The 22,164-nt window shown below is 33.9% G+C and overlaps 1 protein-coding gene across 1 annotated transcript in view; it reads right to left on the bottom strand.

Moving 5' to 3' along the window:
• The window catches only part of SPAG16 (sperm associated antigen 16), a 922,479-nt gene that overhangs the window by 863,715 nt on the left and 36,600 nt on the right, over positions 1–22,164 (bottom strand). The window contains exons 6-7 of the mRNA XM_061204724.1: positions 9,821–9,928; positions 3,701–3,818 (exon numbers count right to left, since the gene is read on the bottom strand). Coding sequence (XP_061060707.1) covers positions 3,701–3,818; positions 9,821–9,928 — 226 coding nt within the window. The remainder of the gene's footprint in view (positions 1–3,700; positions 3,819–9,820; positions 9,929–22,164) is intronic.

Raw genomic sequence — 22,164 nt, 5'->3', positions numbered from 1 at the left:
TTGGTGGTCCATCTATAGTTGCCTACAATAGTTCCTTTGTCCTTTGACATACTCCATTATCGTATTGGGTATTTCCTTCCTCCTTTCCTTCCTTCCTTCCTTCTTTCCTTGCTTCCTTCCTTGTTTTCTTTTTTACCTTATGAACATTTCGTACTTTCTAGCACAACACGATGCCCCAAATGCTCACCCGGGCTCATCTTGTATTTTCCTTGCCCAGACTACAATCAGCCACTTCTCCAAGGAGCACTAACTACTTCCTCTTATTGGAGAATAGTATTAGAAATTGATATTGGGCACTGGGTATACTTGTTGCTACCACAGTGTCATTACTTCTAGAACCTCTCAGCAGACAGACCTAGAAATACATACATATATATGTATGTATCTTTTAGAATTTATCCTAAATTGAGTCCCATGATCCAAAAACGATAAAATGTAATCTATTATACATATATATACGAACAAATAAATTATATTTTATCTTTTTTGAAACATGGGGCTCTAATTCAGAATTTTGGACATTTTCGGTAATTTTGTAAAGCTGAAACTAATTAAATTATAGATGTTTCCATAAGACTTAAATAAATTTAAAAGTTCGGGTCTTCCCTGGTGGCCCAGTGGTAAAGAATCCACCTTCCAATACATGGGACTCAGGTTTGATCCCCGGTCGGGGAACTAAGATACCACATGCCTCGGGGCAACTAAGCCCACGTGCCACAACCAGAGAGCCCACGCACTCTGGAGCCCAGGCGCCACAACTAGAGAGAAGCCCACGTGCCGCATCGAAGAGCCTGTGCGCCGCAACGAAAGATCCCGCGGGCTGCAACAAAGATCCTGCGTGTCTCAACTAAGACCTGACACAGCCAAAAATAAATTAAATAAATAAATTAAATAAATATTTTTTAAAAATAAATAAAAGTTACATTGTTTATTATCTATCAAAAGAATTTGAAAACACATACTTATTAGATTTTTGTCATCTCACAGTATACTTTCACTCTTATATACAAACTAAATAGCATTAAAAATTCTAAAATCTAACCCTTCTTCATGCAAAGTATTTGAGAAGTCTATATGTTTAGAGAAACACAGTAAGCTAAATGGTCATTAAGGGCTTCCCTGGTGGCGCAGTGGTTGAGAATCTGCCTGCTGATGCAGGGGACACGGGTTCGAGCCCTGGTCTGGGAAGATCCCACATGCCGCAGAGCAACTGGGCCCGTGAGCCACAACTACTGAGCCTGCGCGTCTGGAGCCTGTGCTCCGCAACAAGAGAGGCCGCAACAGTGAGAGGCCCGCGCACCGCAATGAAGAGTGGACCCCGCTTGCCGCAACTGGAGAGAGCCCTCGCACAGAAACGAAGACCCAACACAGCCAAAAATAAATAAATAAAAAGCCTTTAAATGGTCATTAAGATAAGGTTTTTAAGGAAATGATAAGGAAATGACAATGAATGAGAGTCAGGACAATGAGGTCCAGATGTTAAGGATCTCACAGATGGTGTAGCAGAGGCCATGGAATAAGCAAGGTATATTAGGTTCACACTCAAAAGAACCACCCAGAACCATGTACCTAAACACCAGGAATATAACCAAACCAGTCACACTACACTAGAAAGTGAAGGCTGAAAGGATAGCATGTAGACTTCGGGCCAGTGGACACATAGGGGTCTCTTGTACTAGGAGCCATCTGGGAAGAGTGAGAAGAAAAGGATGCTATCTGAAGACAGAAAATTAACACTGACAGATATGTTTTACCTAAACAATCAGTTAATATAACATTCAAACACCCTGTGTTAAACTCAAAGAGACTGTTTTAACCCAGAAAGATCTGGATAGTCTTTAATAGCAGGTTATGTTTTATTTTGCCTTCAGCAGGAGTAGGGGTTCAAAGACAAAATAAGTTGTAGATAATGAAGACACAGTTCTTTACACATCTGAATGGTAGTGTGTAAAATTCAACCCTTCCTCATAGAGAGAATGATTTTCATTTTTAAACATGTTTTCATTTTAGATACATATCAATCATAAGGCAAGTAATTTTATCTTTGTTTAATGAATGAGAAAAGAGACATATATGTAAAGTTACCTGAATGTTCACATGGCTACTTTGCAGCACAGCTGGGACTGACTCCTATCACTCCTAATCCTTAGCTCTTGTAACTAAACCAGTGATGAGCCATCTGAAACCCAAAGACTGTATGTGGCCTAAATATGTCCTTAATATGGCCTTTGATCTAACCTCATGTTAGAGATAGGGGAACTGATGGCCATTCTAGGAAGATAACTTAGCCCTAATCACAGTGATATTGACTGGAAGATCCAGTCCAGTGATAGATAGATGGCAGATGCAGAAATCAACAATCTGGAGGGGAGTGTAGGCACTTGCCATCATGGATGCCTGGAAGGCCCTGATATCCCTGAATATTGAAACTTAGTCTGAGTGGTCTGTCAGAGATGCCAAAGTATACGTGGTCACTTGGGAATGTATGGCCAGGGGACTGATGGATTACTCCTGAGAGAAGAGTAATAGGGAGATGAGCATGAGAACAGGGGGAAAAGGAGAGTAAGATGAGGAGCAAAAGTCTAAGTTGGTTTGTGGCAGGAAAAGAAGCAGGAGCAACCTGAATCTAGCTCACAGTGTTCCAGGTTGTAGAATTGTGTCTCTTGTTGGGAGGCTGTGGGGACAGGTTAGATGAAAAAGAGCAAAGAGATGAAATTCTGAAGGCTTGACAATACAGTACCATAAAAATGTAAACTATTATTAAACTATTTTTATGCAATATTACCATTAATGCAATTCATACATTCAAGAATACACAATTAAATTTCAAGCACAAAGAAACAAGGAGACAAGTGATGTTTTCATTTTAGTAGCTGAAGATTACACTCAAGAAAAGACAATATACAGTTGATTTAAGTAGTCTTAATAAAATCATTCAAACTTTTGTAACCATCGTGCAAGCTTCTGTAGCTTCTGAAAGTTTGATCAAAAATTAAAATCTCCAGAAAACAATAAAAGAATGTTAAGCATAGTAGCAGTTTTATATTTTCTAATAAAGTGTTACATATTTTTAATGTGGCCAAGAAACATTTTGTTTCATTTTTCTTGAATTCTATACTAGAGATTCCTCACCACTACCCTAGGCCTAGGCCTATACAAAAACCCTGCAAGAAGAATGAAAAAGGGTGTCAACAGCAAAAATGACTGAAAATTGGGTCAGTAACTAGGTGTTTCAAATATTCATTTGGGGGTGAATTGCATGGACTTTCTATTCATTATCCCATCTAAGTTTCACAACAATATTAAAAGATAGGTCATTGTGGCTATACTTTATGTATGAGAAATCTGAGTTTAAAGTGTTTAGGTAAGGTCCAGGTTTACAGCTGTCAAAGCTGGCATTTAAAACCCAGTTTAAACGTTGTTATGTTTTAATGGCTGAGTTCTTCTCTGTAACTATATTTTAATAATCTCCTAAAAAGTTATATTTTAATTAAATAATTTTAATTCAATAATAATCTTTGTAGTTTTAAAATGGATAAAATACTTTTCCTGGATGTTTCCAAATTAATCTTTTTTACAGCATGACAATTGGGGGAAATCTTTTAAAATTTAACTCAGAAACAAAACCAGTATTTCTAATAATGTTATAAAAAATAAATGGTTAAAAATCATTTTCAGGTAGCTTGGATGGTCTCTTTACCTGTTCCACTGCTCTGTCTCTTTCCAAAGAGGTCAGCATTTTCTGCTTCAGTAAAGCATGGTGCTTCTCATATAATACTCTTATAGTTGGTTCATAAGATGAGTAATGTAACTTCAACCTATGAAAAATAAAGGGCGTCTTAAAGGGTAATTGAGTTAAATCAGTGATTTCCATCTAACACCTAAATCTTTTTTTCTATTTTTTTGCATTGGAATAAGAAATGAATTAACCATATAAAGGTCAACACAACAGAGCCAAGAAGTGCAAAAAGTATTATTTGGCATGCAACTTCCCTGCAACCTAGGTGGAGATGGGAAAGTCGCATTTCTCTTGAGTTAGCTAGTTTTCTGTTTACTTTTGCTGTATTCAAGTATGCACCCAGAAGTTGCTGCTATTCATTGACAGAAAACAAAATTGCAGTTTCTTTAATCCAGAAACAATTTTCAAAAAGACAAGGGCTACAAACAATAGATGATTAAACAGAAAGGGTGTCATTCACATCAAAATTAAGGATGGTCTTGAAAATAAGTATGAATAACCTCATATTAAGAAAATTAAGTATAAAATATTTTGATATCTCAATTCATCTCAACATATGATATAAATTTTAAGAATCTGTTTTATTTGAAAATGCTTTCAAAATATTTTTTAGTTTTTATGAAGTGTGATTTACATGGAGTGAAATATATAGATCTTAAGTATTACAGTTCAGAGTTTTCATGCATGCCCAGGTAGTCCACATTGTTATCAAAATATAGAGCATTTCTAACATTTCAGGAGATTCTAGATCTTCATATACTTGGAATCATAGAATATGTTCTCTTCAGAAACTGGTTTATTTCACTCAGCATAATTTTTTTTTTAGATCTTTCCATGTTGTTGTATATATCAGTAATTCATTCCTTTTTACTGTGAGTACTATTCGTTTGTATGTATATTCTACAATGTGTTTATCCAATATTATGCTGATGAAGAACTGAGTTGTTTTCAGTTTGGGACTATTATGAATAAAGTTTCTATGAAAATTCTTATACAAGTCATATAAGATATTTTTGGTTATGTACCCTCATTTCTCTTAGAAACCATACCTAGGAGTTGAATTGCTGGGTCGTAATTTATACTTCCAACAGCAATATATGAGACTCCTGGTTACTTCACCTCTTTGCCAACATTTGGTGATAATTAGTATATCTAGGGTTTGACAATTTTATTATCAATTTTGTCAGTTTTGTTATATTTTTATACAACCAATATATGATTTTGTTGAATTTTTCTTATGTTTATACCTTTGCTAGTTTATTGGTTTCTGATCTTCTTTTTCTTTCTTTGTATTTAATTGTTCTTTTTTGAGCTTCTAAGGTACAAGATTAGACCACTGGTTTAAATTTTTCTTCTTTTCTAATATAAGCTATCAATTTCACTTTATGCACTGCTTTGGCTGAATCCCACAAATTTTAATGTTACATTTTAAATCATTCAGTTCAAAATATTTTCTCATTTCCTTCTTTGATTCATGGGTGATTTAGAAATATGTTACTTAATTTCCAGGTATTTGGAAATTTTCCAGAGCTTTTTGTCATTGATTTTTAATTTAATTTGATTGAGGTCAGAGATACTTTGTACGGATATCAATTCTTTGAAATTTATAGAGATTTGTTTTATGGCTCAGCATACGACCTATTTTGGTGAGCATTCCATAGGCACTTGAAAAGTCCAAAGTATTGACAGAATTCAAGAAATGTCAATTATGCACAATTAATTTGTCCTGTTCTGTCAACTTGAGAATTTTTGCCTATTTTTCTAATAATTGTTACAAGAGGAATGTTAAAATCTCCAATTATAACTATGGAAGTATCTATTTTTCCTTTCTGCTTTATCAGGTTTTGCTTCATATATTTTCAAGTCTTATATTAGAATCATGCATATTATATCTTTCTGATGAACTGACTCTCATCAATATGAAATGACTTCTTTTTCTCTGGCTCTCAGGATGTCCCTGACAATGTTGTTTCTGTAGTGCTCCTCCTCAGGCCCTATGGGCTTGCAGAGGTGGCCCTCCTGCCCTAGAAAGAGCTAACACTTCAGCTGTGCTGCAAGCTGCTGCAGAGGCCTTTCGAAGTTTACCTTTAAGCTTTTTATAGGGCAAGTCTAAAATAGTTCCTTCTCCAAGACTAGAATAGCTCAGCTCCTATGGCAGGGTTTATCCAGGGTCTTAACTGAGTGCTCAGAGTATTCAGTGAGCTTTCTCCATTGTAGCTGGTCAGAACTCCTACATCTGCAATCTCTGGAATCTCCATTTGGCACACAGTTGCCCAGGAGCTGTTCTTTGCAGGCTTCATGTCCTCTTACCATGTACTTCCACAACTTAGTATCTGGTCAAAGACTAAAAGGAACCACTACAGATATTTCTCAAGTACCTTTTCATGTACCTCCCTCCTTTTGCGCACCCTGTCCTGCAAATTCTAGCTCTCTCAGCAGCCCTGAACTCTGACCTCTGCCTCGTCAGCTCGTCAAGACTACCGTGGTCTGCTTGGGTCCCACCTTGTCATACTATTTTCTGCAAAGTGCCTCCAGACAGAAATCTGGGCTGATCATGCTGCTCACTTTGTGTATTTCCCTCCTCTCAGACATCCCAGTTCTACTCTAAAAAACACCACCAAAAATTCTGTCCAGTTTTGTAGTTCATTACAGTGGACAGCTAGTCCAGTACCAGCTGGAGAGCTAGCTTTATACCAGTTATTCTGATATGACTCAAAGCAGAAGTCCCCCAAAATAATTTTACATTTGTTTTTATTAAAAAATTAAAACAGTAGTCCTCATTTTATAAAATATTTTCATGAATATATTTATGAAAGCCATTGATTTATAAATCATATTTCTCAACATAATTTTGATTATACTTCATTGATGACAGTAATAAAACCTAAGCATTAAAGTTACGATATATATTTATATTATATTATATATAATAATATGTATTTTATATATATGTTATACTTAGTGTGTATTAATTCAGTCACACTCAGCAAAGCAAGAGAGAGTAATAAAATAAAAGATATAAGTAGTATGTATAATTTCATCCCCTATTCTACTTAATGTACTTAGCATATATACATTTTGCTATATACTATACACTTCTAGGGACATTTATACATTTGTAAACACATATTCAGGTATAGAGTTATATACACAAAACATTGTGTGCTGAGTTTGTGGGCAATTGAAGTATAAACATTATTGATGATTTTGGCATCTACTCATTCATGAGACATGACTGGATTATCCTCTGTGCAAAGAATTAGCAACACATAAATACCAATAAGATATAACAAGGAAACAACATTCACAGAAATCTTCTGTTTAATCAGACTGAAAGAGTGTGACTGTTTTATAAATTCCATAAGAACCTCATAATTCATCCACTTATAAGTTCTAATTGTTGGTATTAAAAATTCTGAAAATAAGTACATTCATAATAAGTCACTCATGTTAAACAGGAAATTCTGAAAAATTGACAGGTAAAAGCAACAAATTACAACTTAGTTGAACAATTTAGAGAAAACATTAAGGTTAACTTTTTGTGGTTTATGATAAAAAGACACATCATTGAAATATTTGGGTAAAATATGACACAGAGAACTCAGACCCTAACTTATCCTGGAATCAAAAACCCTCTTCTCTATAGCTGATTTATTATGCAACGGCACAATTACAAGATAAGGTGTTCACTGCTGACTGATTAACTTCACTGGTGATTGATTAACTTCATGACTAGTTTTTTTGTGACTCTCAGGTCATCAACGAAATTTTGTTTTAGGTCCTTAGAAAAAATATATTAGTGATTTATCCAGATGGTCCAATGGAGACATTATTCTTACTGATTAAATATGGAAATAAAGGCTATCTGAATATACACTAAGTGTAGTTATATTCCAATGTAATGTGGATTTCTTCACTGGGGCCCCTAAGGATTACAAAAAGTATAATCTGAAAATGCTGAATTTTTACATGAAATAAATTATAATAGTATTCTCTTTAAACATTCTAGGAAATTTAACAAGTATGATATATTTTACACATAGGCTAGAAGTCTCAAAAAAATAATTTAAAACAAAAACTCAAACAACAATTTACCATGAATAGAACATCAGCAACCGTGAACAATCATATTTCAGCTGCCACAGCTGGATACAAAGGTGCTCTGTGACTGTCATCAACCCAAGTAACTGAAGTACTGAAGCCTGCTTGTACCAGCACAGAGGGTGAGAATGGACTCAAACCTGAGATGTTTCCCATGAAGAATGTACTGTGATCCAAACTCACGTATGTGTATGTGTATGTATGCACACACACACACACACACACACACACACAACTACTAAAATACCTTTGGGCTTTTCCTCTGGGCAAATGGGTACCTCACCCTGATGAAGGCACAGCAATTAGTTATCTTTGTACAAGAAAAAGCTTCACTACCTTTATAGACTTCTACATGACTTCAGAAGAGCCACAGGCTTCTTTATTGTCCTGAGAGTAGAATAACTCCCAAATATAAAAGATACAAAATTAATTCCCAAACATTAAAATATAAAATTTTTTAAAACAAAATACAATATACAGTTCTAAAAAGAGACCTGTATAAAAATGCAAAAGGGAAATCTACATGAAATAGTATATATTTAGCACATACTTTCAATGTTAGGGTATGTGCAGAGTACTTACTATCTATTATGTTCCAGACACTATATTAGGTACTTTTATTATGACAATTTTTACAGATAAGAAACAGAATTACAATGAGCACACAAAGGTAAGTAGTGGAGCCAGGCTTCCAATGTCTAATTGACTCCAAAATCCAAGCTCTTTCCATTACATTGTACTACTTCCCAATTAATGTTTTTGTTAAGAGGAAAACAAATCATTTCAAAGATTTTTTTCTGAATTTTTCTGGACTTGGAACAATTTTATGAACCAAAAAAATAATTCAGACCAAAATATGAAACCAAAAGCATTGATTAAAGTCAATGAATAAACACTCTCAAGGCCTTTTTGTCAAGTTAATGCAATCTCTCTTTCATTAAACTGGTGTTTGATTTCTATAGAGATTCAATTAAGAAAAATCAGAAAAACGCTGATTTCTAATATATTGCTAAGTTAGAAAGTACATTGATTCTTTCGAGACAGCCTATAATTAAGAAATCATAATAGCCATAATGACCATAATCACTACAAAAGACAGCAATTATCCTGACCACCCCTAAGCTATGTTGTTCAATACAGTAGTCACTAGCCAAATGTGGCTATTTAAATTTAAACTTAAATTAATTAAAATTAAATAAAATCAGCAATTTAATTCATCAGTTGTACTAGCCACACTGAAAGTGCTTAGTAGAGGATGTGACTAATGGCTATCATATGGGGGAGTGCAGATATAAAATATTTATAATATTACAGAAAGTTCTATTGGGCAGCACTGCCCTAGAACAAGCAAAGGAGAATTTTAGTTAGAGATTATAAATTATTTTCTTATTTGGCGGGGGGGGCGGGGTCAGGGAGAGGAAGAGGGCAGAGGGAAGTGAATCTGAGTATCATTAGAGTAACTTCTAAAAGCCTTAGGATAAATTCAAGGTTATGCAGTATGTGGTCCCCTCCACCTCGTCCTTGTCAAGCTGCTTCTGCACTTTGCTCTCCATGCTTACAATTTGGCGAACATGTCATGTTCCTCCACTGACTTGGTGCCTTTGCACAGGATGCTGACCCCACTCTCTCACTCTGTTAACTCATACTTTAGAATGCATTTCCTTTAGAAATAGGTCCCTGAACCATCTCACTCTCCAATCTGGTTGGGGTGACCACCTCTTGGCTTGCATAAAAACAATGCAGTATATTTCACTATATTTCTGTTTAACTCCTCCCCCATCACACATCTTAATAGTCTCTGGGAACCTTGACAGCAAGGACCTAAACTTGCTCATCTTTGTATCAAACACATGGCACACAGTAGATGCTCAATAAATGCTGAATGAATAACTTTACCTGGAACCTTCTTCCATGGCCAAATGGCTTAACACAAATTAAATAGTTCTTTAATAAATATGCCAACAAATACTAGCAGCTTACCCTTTGAGGTCATTAATTAATTTGTCTTTCTCCTGGACTGTTCTCTTGTGGTGCATTCGATGAAAATCACGTTCTTTCTGAGTTTTCAGCAGATCTTCTCTAGCCTTGCTGAAAAATAAAAATAATAACAACTTTAAAAATCACTGCTAATTCTTTTCTGAAAAAATTACTTACTTATCAGTTCAAATCCAGTACTAAGCAATTCAAAAGATTATTGAAAAGCAAAGATTCCATTATAATTCTCATTGAAATATCCCAACCAACATAACATATATGGGGGTGGGGAATGAACAGGCTAAAACCTGTAGTTTCAAAAATATCATTTATTCACATTTCATTTAAATAAAGGAAAATTAAAGGTATGCTGCCACAATAACACATAATCCATCTATTTTCAAAGACAATTTGTTTATAAAATTGAAATACATATAAAAAAGGATAATTCAAAATAATTACAAATAAAGGAAAAGACTTTACAAAATTTAATTCTGAACTTGCTTGAATATATGGTTAAGTGGGCTACTTAGTTCTGATAATTGTAAAAAAGAAAGCGTATAAATTCTAGAAAACCAAGATTTCATTCTGGTAAGGCATGTGAAAAATATACACCACCTACAGATCATATTACTAAAATAATTGGTAACTTAATGAGAAAAGTCTTCAATATCAGTGTTGTGATACAGAAGCATTCTTCAACTGGATATATCTTCTGTAGATCCCTGGCATAAAGCAAGCGAGAGTATTCTTTCTCAGCCCAAGTCGTACGTGAAAAAATTAATGGGAATGTTTCCCCCACCTCTACAATGTAAGTTAGTTTCAATGTAATAATGTAAAATATAATTTATAATGTAAAAGTGGTTATCTAACAGTCTTAGTTAACTGACAAAGTGCTACTGCACTGAGATTCTAACATTCTGAAAAATGGATGGATTAAATTAAAGTACTGACAGCTCACAAAAAGATCAGAATGGAATAAATCTGCCTCTCATATTTCAAAATTCAGATTATATGAAATAAATGCATGCAATAGATTTCTGCTTTAGGAGCTATGTCAGAGCAATCATTGAGGAATGGTGGCTGGGATACTGCCAGAGCAGTGGTATGAGTTTAGGTTTTCAGACTTCTGATGGCACATATTATGATCAGTGAGACTTCTTGCTGCAAGATCAAGCCACACATAGCATATGGTGAAAGTGTCTTTTCCATTCTTCCAAGTTTCTTTCTTTCTCCCCTACCATCTCCCACTTATTTTGGATGACCTGTATTGTTCTTCATTCTACTGTCAATGTTGTAGTTTTGACCACATGTAAATAAACATTGTGTCACAGTACTTCATGGTCTAACCATCTAACCCGCAACTTCATTTCCATGCCAACAATCTTGAAGGCACAAGAAAATGTTGATTAAAATATTGAGACTTGAAAAATCATCTGTGGAATATTCCAACTATTAGATAAACAAACAGTTTATTCTTTCCAGGTTTTAACTCTGTGTGTATGTGTGAGAGAAGATGGACCAAACAAAAGAGAGAACTCCTCTGCCACCAAAATGTGCCTAATGAGTAGAGAAGTGAGTGAAAAGGAGGAGAGAGTTTAAGTAGAATGACTAGAAAAGATAAATGGCTGAGTTGGCATTTTGTTGTGAAAACACAAGAACATCACTTGAATTCACATTCACTTACAAGAAAAGTATGTAAAGTGTCTTATATACTATCTTGCACATAGAAAATATTCAATAAATGTTACTGTAATCACCATCATCATCATCATCATACTACTATTTAGTATAGCAGAACAGATATATTCAATTCCTCAAACAGCTACATTTATCTACCTAAAATAGGGGGCATGCCACTAGGTAAATATCCTCTAAGGGATCAAAAATATCAGGATACATGATTATTAGTAACACTGATCTTTATGTATATCTTTATAAAAGAATTTAAACTTTATGAACATCTATTTTGAGTCTACTAAAATTCCATTTTGAGTCTACAACAACTTGATGAATTACTTCATGAGCTTATATTTTATTTATCTTATCTGAAATGTAAACCCATAATAGGTTAAAAAAAACTTAGAAAAATAATATTGCAGAGTTTCTTAAGCAGAACCACAAATGTGCAGCACTGCATCAACTCACTTTTTAAATATACACTTAAAGTTCTATTTGTACTCATCCCAGGAAAGAAAGCATAGCAACTGATTGAAGTATTGGACTTTATAAAGTTTTTCTGACCATTAAACTGGTTTTCAGAGACTTGCTTTCTGTTTGCACAAATGAAGTCTACTCAGTGAAACAATTTAAATTCATTTCATGGTGATGCTTCTCCTATTATGACCTTCCTGCTGCCCATTTGCTTAATATAAGGAAAATAAAAGTTGTACTAAAAAATAAAGTTTGAAATATTCATATAAGCAATTAATATTTAAACTATATAGTATTTTCTCATTATATTAGTAGAGCATTGTTGTGTTTAAGAAAAACTTTTATTAAGGCAGACACCAAATATATAAATTCTATTTCAAGTACAATGAAGTAAGTTATTCAGTGAAACATTCTATTTAGATTCGTATATCATAAAGAACACACTACTAAATGCTTTTCCTTAATGAGATGGCAGAGTGACTAACTTCCCCATTTCAGGAAAGCAGCATATCAAAATATATAATTAAATTATAAAATATCAAGATACTCATATTTTTTCATACTATAAAAGCACTGTCCCCAAAACTCCATGTTTAACGTATTAACGTAATTTAATAATGTACTCTAAAAAATTATTTTTAACTGAATGCTCCAAGTAAAATAATTTTTATTAACTGAATAGTTTTTACTAAGCTTTTAATAATAGATTTATTGAGTTATTCTGTTATCATAATTTGGCAAAAGGTATCATATAAACATTTTCTTGTTTACATGCACCAATCAAAGTAGGCCATCTTTGTCATGTATTTTTTCGTGTGCAAACTTGAATCAAAGTAATTTCTGATAACAGTACTATATAATTACCAACTATTTCATTCTCTTCAATTGGTTATAAATAAACTAGTTTAACCCACTACAACTATTATTGGAATAATTGTCAGATAGCCAAAATACTACTCAGCTAGATTAGATGCAAACTTTCATTATATTCTTAACCAAAAAAGAAAGGGGTATACCCATGTCTGGAAGAAAATACCTTCTTAATTTAACAAGCAATTACCTAAACACTAAAGCATGAAATTTTATGGGCCTCATTATTATCTTTATCCACAGTGTGTGTTTCTGAAAGTCATTAAATTAAATGTGTCTTTGGAAATGCTGGGTACTCTTTGACCTTTCATAGAAGTGAATTTTGTAAGTGAAATTAGGGCCTATTAGTAAAGCACCTAATTTTTTCTCAGTATTAACAGCCATTTAATTTTCGTTATGCCTATATTTTCCGGCAGAAGATAAAACCAAGTATTTCATTATTTTTAAGATGGCACACTTTAATCTTCTATTAAGTAATCCCAGTCAGTATTATTTCCTGCCTAATCTTCAGGACTCTCAATAAAACTTTTCTGGTCTGCATTACATTTCCTTACTATAAAAGCTCAGCAAAGGAAGACAGTACTCTAAATGGGGCAAGACGTAGCTTCAGAGAAAATTATTTAAATTCCCATCATAAAAGGAAAATGATGCCTACTCCTAAGGAATACTATAAAAGAGGCAAAAATCATCAATTAACTACTCTAAAAATTATTAAAAGCTTAAAGAGCCAAAATGGTTTTTTTATTAATTTTTATTGGAGTATAGTTGCTGTATAATATTGTGTTAGTTTCTTGCAGTACAGCAAAGTGAATCAGTCATACGTATACATATATCCACTCTTTTTTCCATTTCCTTCCAATTTAGGTCATCACAGAGCACTGAGTAGAGTTCCCTGTGCTATACGGTAGGTTCTCATTAGTTATGTTTTACACATAGTAGTGTATATATGTCAGTCCCAATCTCCCAATTCATTCCACCCCCCCTCTTCCTCCCTTGGTAACCATAAATTTGTTCTATACATCTGTGACTCTATTTCTGCTTTGCAATAAGTTCATCTGTACCATTTTTCAAGATTCCACATAAAAGCAATATTATAAGATATTTTTCTCTTTCTGACTTACTTCACTCTGTATGACAGTCGCTAGGTCCATCCACGTCTCTGCAAATGAGACTACTTTGCTCCTTTTTATGGCTGAGTAATATTCCATTGTATATATGTACTACATCTTCTTTACCCATTCCTCTGTCAATGGACATTTAGGTTGCTTCCATGTCCTGGCTATTGTAAATAGTGCCACAGTGAACATCGGGGTGCATGCATCCTTTCGAATTACAGTTTTCTCCTGATATATGCCTAGCAGTGGGGTTGCTGGGTCATATGGTAGCTCTATTTTTAGTTTTTTAAGGAACCTCCATACTCTCCTCATAGTGGCTGTACCAATTTACATTCCCACCAACAGTGTAGGAGGATTCCCTTTTCTCCACACCCTCTCCAGCATTTATTGTTTCTAGATTTTTTAATGATGGCTATTCTGACTGGTGTGGGGTGATACCTCATTGTAGTTTTGATTTGCATTTCTCTAATAATTAGTAATGTTGAGCATCTTTTCATGTGTTCATTGGCCATCTGTATGTGTTCTTTGGAGAAATGTCTATTTAGGTCTTCTGCCCATTTTTTCATTGGGTTGTTTGTTTTTTTTATATTGAGCTTCACAAGCTGCTTGTATATTTTGGAGATAAATCCCTGGTCAGTTGCTTCGTTTGCAAATATTTTCTCCCATTCTGAGGTTGTCTTTTCAATTTGTTTACGGTTTCCTTTGCTGTGAAAAAGCTAAAGTTTCATTAGGTCCCATTTGTTTATTTTTGTTTTTATTTTCATTACTCTAGGAGGTGGGTCAAAAAAGATCTTGCTGTGATTTATGTCAAAGAGTGTTCTGCCCATACTTTCCTCTTAGAGTTTTATAGTATCCAGCCTTACATTTAGGTCTTTAATCCATTTTGAGTTTATTTTTGTTTATGGTGTTAGGGAGTGTTCTAATTTCATTCTTTTACAGGTAGTTGTCCAACTTTCCCAGCAGCACTTATGGAAGAGACTGTCTTTTCTCCATTGTATATTCTTGCCTCCTTAGTCATAGATTAGGTGGCCATACATGCATGGGTTTATCTCTGAACTTTCTATTCTGTTCCATTGATCTATAATTCTGTTTCTGTGCCAGTACTATACTGTTTTGATTACTGTAGATTTGTAGTATAGTCTGAAGTCTGGGAGCCTGATTCCTCCAGCTCCATTTTTCTTTCTCAAGATTGCTTTCACTCTTTGGGGTCTTTTGGTCAAAGTGTAAAAACTTCTGTTCTAATTCTGTGAAAATTACCCTTGGTAATTTGATAGGGGTTGCATTGAATCTGTAGATTGCTTTGGGTAGTACAGTCATTTTCACAATATTGATTCTTCCAATCCAAGAACTTGGCATATTTCTCCAACTGTTTCTAGTATCTTTGATTTCTTTCATCAGTATCTTATAGTTTTCTGAGTAGAGGTCTTTTGCCTCCTTAGGTAAGTTTATTCCTCAGAATTTTATTATTTCGATGCAATGGTAAATGGGATTGTTTCCTTAATCTCTCTTTCTGATCTTTCATTGTTAGTGTATAGAAATGCAAGAGATTTCTGTGTATTAAAAAAAAATGTACACACTGCTATATTTAAAACGGATAACCAACAAGGACCTACTGCATAACATAGGGAACCCTGCTCAATATTATGTAACAACCTAAATGGGAAAAGAATTTGGAAAAGAATAGATACATGTATATGTATAACTGAATTACTTTGCTGTAAGCCTGAAACTATCAACATTGTTAATCAACTATACTCCAATATAAAATAAAAAGTATTTTAAAAAACATATTTCTGTGTATTAATTTTGTATCCTGCAACTTTACCAAATTCTTTGATGAGCCTTAGTAGTTTTCTGGTAGCATCTTTAGGATTTTCTATGTATACTATCATGTCATCTGCAAACAGTAACAGTTTACTTCTTTTTTTCCAATTTGGATTCCTTTTATTTCTTTTTCTTCTCCAACAGCCATGGCTAGGACTTCCAAAACTATGTTGAATAAAAGTGGGCATCCTTGTCTTGTTCCTGATCTTAGAGGAAATGCTTTCAGCTTTTCACCATTGAGTATGATGTTAGCTGTAGGTTTGTCATATATGGCCTTTATTATGTTGAAGTAGGTTCCCTCTAAGCCCACTTTCTGGAGAGTTTTTATCATAAATGGGTGTTGAACTTTGTCAAAAGCTTTTTAAAGAGCCAAAATGTTAATAGCACACATTCACATAAGTCCCTCCTATTTGCCAGGCGCAGCTACAGGCCCTGGGGATATACTGAGCACAAGACAAGTCCCTATTACACTTGATCTTAGCCAAAAGGCCGAGAAGCGATGACAAGTCCCTATTATATGGAGTTCACAATGTAACAAAAATGTATACATTAGATAATTAGATGTAAAGGACACAAATTTCGAGCTCCTTCACAAATATACAGCATTAACTTAAAGATAACCTAATAACTGGAAAGAGATACCATACAAATAGAAGACTAAAACTTATAAATATATCAATCCTTCCCCCCCAAAAAAGTATGTATGTATAAATATATGTGTACACACACACACACACACACACACATTCTTCCCAAATTGTTATAGATTCAACTCAATCTTAATTCTAATCCCACCCCTGTCTTTCTATAGAAATTGACAAAGTGATTCTTAAATTTGTATGAAAATGCAAAGGATCTAAGATAGTCAAACTGTCTTTAAAAAAAGAAAAACAAAGCTGGAAGACTAACTCTATCTGACTTTAAGGACTTAATTAAACTTACGGTAATCAAGAGTGTGGTATTAGTATAAGGATAAACAAAGAGGCTAATGGAACAGAATAGAGTATAGAAATAGACCCACAATTACAGGGTCAACTGATTTTCAACAAAAATGCCAAAGAAATTCAATGAAGGATGAAAAATCTTTTTAAGAATGGTGCTGGAACAATTGACTATTCCTATAGGAAAGAAAATTAACCTCTAGCTCCTACCTCACACAGTATACAAAAATTAAAGATAGATCACAGGCTGAAACAAAAATTCTAAATCTTTAAAGGTTTTAGAAGAAAACAGAATATTTCTGTGACCTGGGAGTAGGCAATGGTATCTTAGCCAAAATATCAAAAGCAATATTGTAAAAAAGATAAATTAGACTTCCTCAAAATTTAAAATTTCTGCTCACCCAAAGACACCATTAAGAAATTGAAGAATCAAGCCATAAACTGGAAGAAAATATTCACAATATTCTGACAAAGGATTTGTAACCAGAATATATAAAAACTCTTACAACTCAAAAATAAGACAACTAATTCAACCAAAAACAGGCAAAAGATTTACACAGAAAGCAGGATCAATGAATGGCCAATAAGCGCACACACACACACACACAAAAAATGTTCACAATATCATTAGTTATCAGGAAAATGTATATCAAAACTACAAGAAGCTGCTACCATACAACCACTAAAATGGCTGAAATTTAAAAGACTAACAAAACGCGATGTTGGTGACAATATGGAGCAATTGGAACTCTCATGTATTGCTCTTGAGAATGTAAAATGACTCAACTGGAATGTTAGAAAATGGACTAGCAGTTTCTTATACATCTACCCTTCATAAATTCCATTCCTAAGTTTTTATCCAAAAGAAAGAAAGCACATCCTCACAAAAAGACTTGTACACAAATGTTCATAGCAGTATCATTCATAATAACCACAGTTGGAAACAACTCAATAGAAAAAGGGTAAACAAATTGTGGTAGACACTACACAATAGAGTACTACTTAGCAATAAAAGGGAACAAATTATTGATAAATGCAAAAATCACATATAAATTTTACAGATTTTAGCTGAGTGGAAGATGTCAAACACAAAGAAATGAATATTCTGTGATTCCATTTATGAAATTCTCAAACTGGCAAAACTAATCTAAGGTGGAAAATAAAATCAGAACAGTGATTGCCAGGGGAGGGAATGACTGAGAAGGGACACAAAAGAAATTCCTGGATAGATAGAAATGTTCTATAGTAACATGAGTATGGAGGTTACAAGACTTCATCTGTTTGTCAAAATTATGTAGCTAAGACTTGTACATTTCAACTTATGTAAATTATAACACAAAAAAAGAACTGTAAAAAATAATATAATAAACAGGATGTGGGGTAGGGTGTGGGTGGAGATAGAAATGAAATAAGAATGGCAGAAAGTTGATAAGTGTTGAAACTGTCTGACAGGCCCAAGAAGTTCATTATTTTATTTTGTTTATTTTCTATATGCTTGGTATTTGTTTAGAATTAAAAAGTTAATATATATAAGCAAATAAATAAATTGCCTTGTACCTGCCTTCTGGAAAAGATGCCACTCTTGGGTATTTATTCAGTGTTACTGCTGCTGCTAATAATAAAGTTGATGAAGATGATAATGCTATTCCACCCACTTAATAATACTGTGTACTAGGTACAGTGCTCATTACACTGTGATGGGTAACACAAGCATAATCTTTGCCTTACAGGAGTATAAAAAAAAAGAATAAGGAAATAAAATATATACATATATATCCATAAACTGTAGTGAATGTTCTGAAAGGGAAAAAAATGATACTGTAATACAGAATACTGATTTAATCCTTACTGAGCACTTACCATGTGATGGATATTGTGCTAAACACTAAAATGATTCCCTCAAGGATAGGTAATGTCACCCCACTTACATATGAGAAAACTGAGAGATAATTATATTCTTATAGCTAACAAATGGCAGACAGTATGCATTTGTGTTGCTCTATCCATAATATCTGATCCAATATCAATATCTGTCCTGAACCAAAGTTTGACTGGGGTTAGTAAGTAATGCAGAATTTGATAACAACAGATGTTGTCCTTTCAAGAACCTAACTGTCCCATAAGAAGCCAGTTTGACTTCATTATTACTATGTTGTAACCAGATAAGTCAACCTATAAGAAGGTTATTCAGGATATAATGTTCTCCCTGTTTCCATTATGTCCCCCATCCAGTCTATTTTCCACACAGGAGCCACCTTACATTATACTTCTCCTCAAAACTATCCATTAGCCTCACCATCCCACTCAAAGGAAAAAAAGCAAAGTTCTAACAAAGGCCTCTACCACTTACTCCCTGATTCTAGTCACTATGGTCCCCTTGTTCATCCGCTAACAAGCCAAGCTGTCCCCAACATAGGCTCTTTATATTTCCTTTTCCCTCTGCCTGGAATTCCTTTTTCCCAAATTGACACACAGCCTCCTCCTTCAGTTTCGTCAGATATCTGAGAGGACGTCCCTCACTACACTGTATAAAACAGCACCTCATTTATTTCTGTCTCCTTTACTTGTGTTCTTTTTCTGCATGGCGCCTACCACCACCTGATTCGGCACATTCTGTCAACATCCACATGTAGTTAGTGGTGATCTTACTGCACGGCACAGCCTTAGAGAGCATAAACAGCATGGAGGTGAGCCTGTCTATGAGGTAGAAGTAGAGGCAGAACAGCATGTCCTCACAGAAGCTGAGGGAGGACAAGAATGAAACAGGATGTTGTACACCAGAGTAGAATAGGCGGGGCGAAAGCCAGATTACGGGATGTTAAGTACAAGTATTATATACAATGATGATTTTAAGAGTAAGCCATCCAATTGAGAATATTTGCAGTCTATATTCTTAGCAGAAGACATAATATGCTAGTCAAGATACGGAACAAAATCAAGCAAACAGGTTTCTAATTATAAAACCCATAATTGTTTTTATGCACCTCGGACTGAGGTGAATATTGTGGCAGGTCAACTACCAAATAAAACAAGGTTTATGAAATAGTGTCTTAACTGTGAAAGATAACGCTAAGTGATGATTTTTAGTCTTCATTCAACTAACAGTTCTCTGCAAATGTGAGGTCACTTAAATTCTGGACCTCTGCATTTAAAATAACAATTGGTCTACATTTCAATATAAAAGTACAGTTATATTCTAATCTTCCAAGAAAGAATGTCAAACTACTACTTATATCATTCCTCTCCAGTATCTAGTATGTATTGGGTTGGTCAAAAACTTCACTCAGGTTTTGCCGTAAGATGTTCTGAACGAACTTTTTGGCCAACTCAATAATATATTTAATGTAAATATAAATCTTTTTAATAATGCTGTTTTTCCCTTAAAAACATCCATAAAGAAATTTTCCAAGCAGTTTTCTCCCAACCTTTTATTTATCAAGATTTAATTGACATGTAACATTATATCAGTTTCAGGTGTACAACATACTGACTGGATGTTTGCATATATTGCAAAATAATCACAGTAAGTCTGGTTAACACCCATCAAGAAACATACAGATACACCATACACCAAATTTTATATTTTAGAAGATAATCTACATTTGCAGCAAATACAGGGAAAGCCTCTGTTCTAAAATTGGCATTGCTTACAGGAGAGAAAGACAATTTCTTTTTTAATTATAGCAATTCAGATATTTTATAGTGAAATATTTGCCCTTTTCATCTCTTCCTTCATGCTTCATCATTGCTGAATTTCAAAAATAATGATATGATAATTTTTTAAAATCTAGAGATGACAGCCTTTAGAGATATTGATAATAATTGCTGACATTTTCACAGCACTTTGTGATTTACACAGGTCTTTAATATAGATTGTCTTATTTAGTTATCACATCACTCCCTAGGAGTTAATAATATTATGCATAATTATTCCCAGTATAACAATAAGGAAACTGAGTTAATAAGTAGCAGAATATTGGAAGCTAGGTATTTGAACTTTAAGTTCAGTACTCTTTCCATGGCAAATCTTCCCTAGATAAATAATAAGCTTACAGCTATATGATTTCACTGATTTTTCTAGATTCATCACTAAATGCTACCAGTTTAATCAAGATAATATATAACACATCTGTAACCTGACCCTTTTTACGTATTAAATATTTATTATTATTAGAAAAATATTTGACATCTACATTTATCTTGCTTTAAGAAACAGCCTTAATCCTAAAAAAGAAAACTTTAATGTAAATTCCTTAAAGGGAATCCCATGTTTATCACTAATTCCTACTGGGAAAATATCCTCACAAGTCAAATTGAAAAACCTGTGTGATGAAACTTACAGTTTGGGGCAAACTTGTAGCATGACAGAGGTAGTTTTGGGAATTCTTTACAAAATTTCAGTCTCCATTTTCTGGGAATGTATCCAACAAAATTAGGGACATCCTTCATCAAAAGGGGCTGTGAAGCACAATTTGCTTACTATTCATTCAATGATATAAATATTAGGCATTTACTAAGGGTCAAGCAGCTTTCCTTCAAATTTTCCATGTCAGGTAGCTTAAACTAAATAAATATTTTCCTTTTCTAATTTGTATAAGTTTAATTATATCAAGTAAGATAGATTTGAGAGATACCATAAGCCCACTGAAACTAAAACTATATTTTAGTAAATACAGTAAATTTTAAAAACATTTAGTAATCTGATATTTTAGTAAACATGAACAAGAGACAGATTTCATTTGAGTGATATCTGTTTGAATCACAGTTTCTTTTAACATTAAGTTAATAATTTGCATGGGCAACAGTTTATATGGTTTTGATTACAGTTATTAAATATAATATTCAATAAACAACCAGTAATAAAAATGATAATTTCATATCACTGGGGCAAAACTCATTGCAGAAAGAGGCTCTACCTATTCAAAAGAAATTAGCAAACTCAAGCAATAATTCAAAGATCAGGAACTGAAACACTATGCCAGGCAGCACTCTGAAAAATTTGCTGTGTCAAATTCCCAGTGCATCCATTAGGTGTCTATACTAAATCACAGTGAGTGTCAGGGCCAAGAGTGCAAACCACTTCTGAGAAATGGAACTGAGGATAGAGAGGATGCTGGTTCTAGTACTATCATTCTGTGGATCATCATACACTTCCATCTAAAATGTAAAATCCCAAATAGTACGTCCATAGATCATATGAAAGTTGTATAACTTGCAAAATACATTTCTGTAAGTGCACATAATAACTGAATAAACAATCGTACAAATTATCATTTATTTACCACCACCTTTCAAAAGTAGAAGCTTATTTTAAATGTTTCCTTCACCTGGCAATACAGTCTCGTTTCTTTACATTGAAGTTTTTTACGAAGATCTTAGAAATATTATGTTCCTTTATGGTAGTTCTGTTTATCTAATTTTTGTTTTAATACGATTCTTTAACAGA

The sequence above is a fragment of the Eubalaena glacialis genome, chromosome 1, assembly GCF_028564815.1.
Source record: "Eubalaena glacialis isolate mEubGla1 chromosome 1, mEubGla1.1.hap2.+ XY, whole genome shotgun sequence".
Classification (NCBI taxonomy): Eukaryota; Metazoa; Chordata; class Mammalia; order Artiodactyla; family Balaenidae; genus Eubalaena; species Eubalaena glacialis.
Note: the sequence above shows the minus strand (reverse complement) of the source record. Positions and strands in the feature narration are given on the sequence as shown.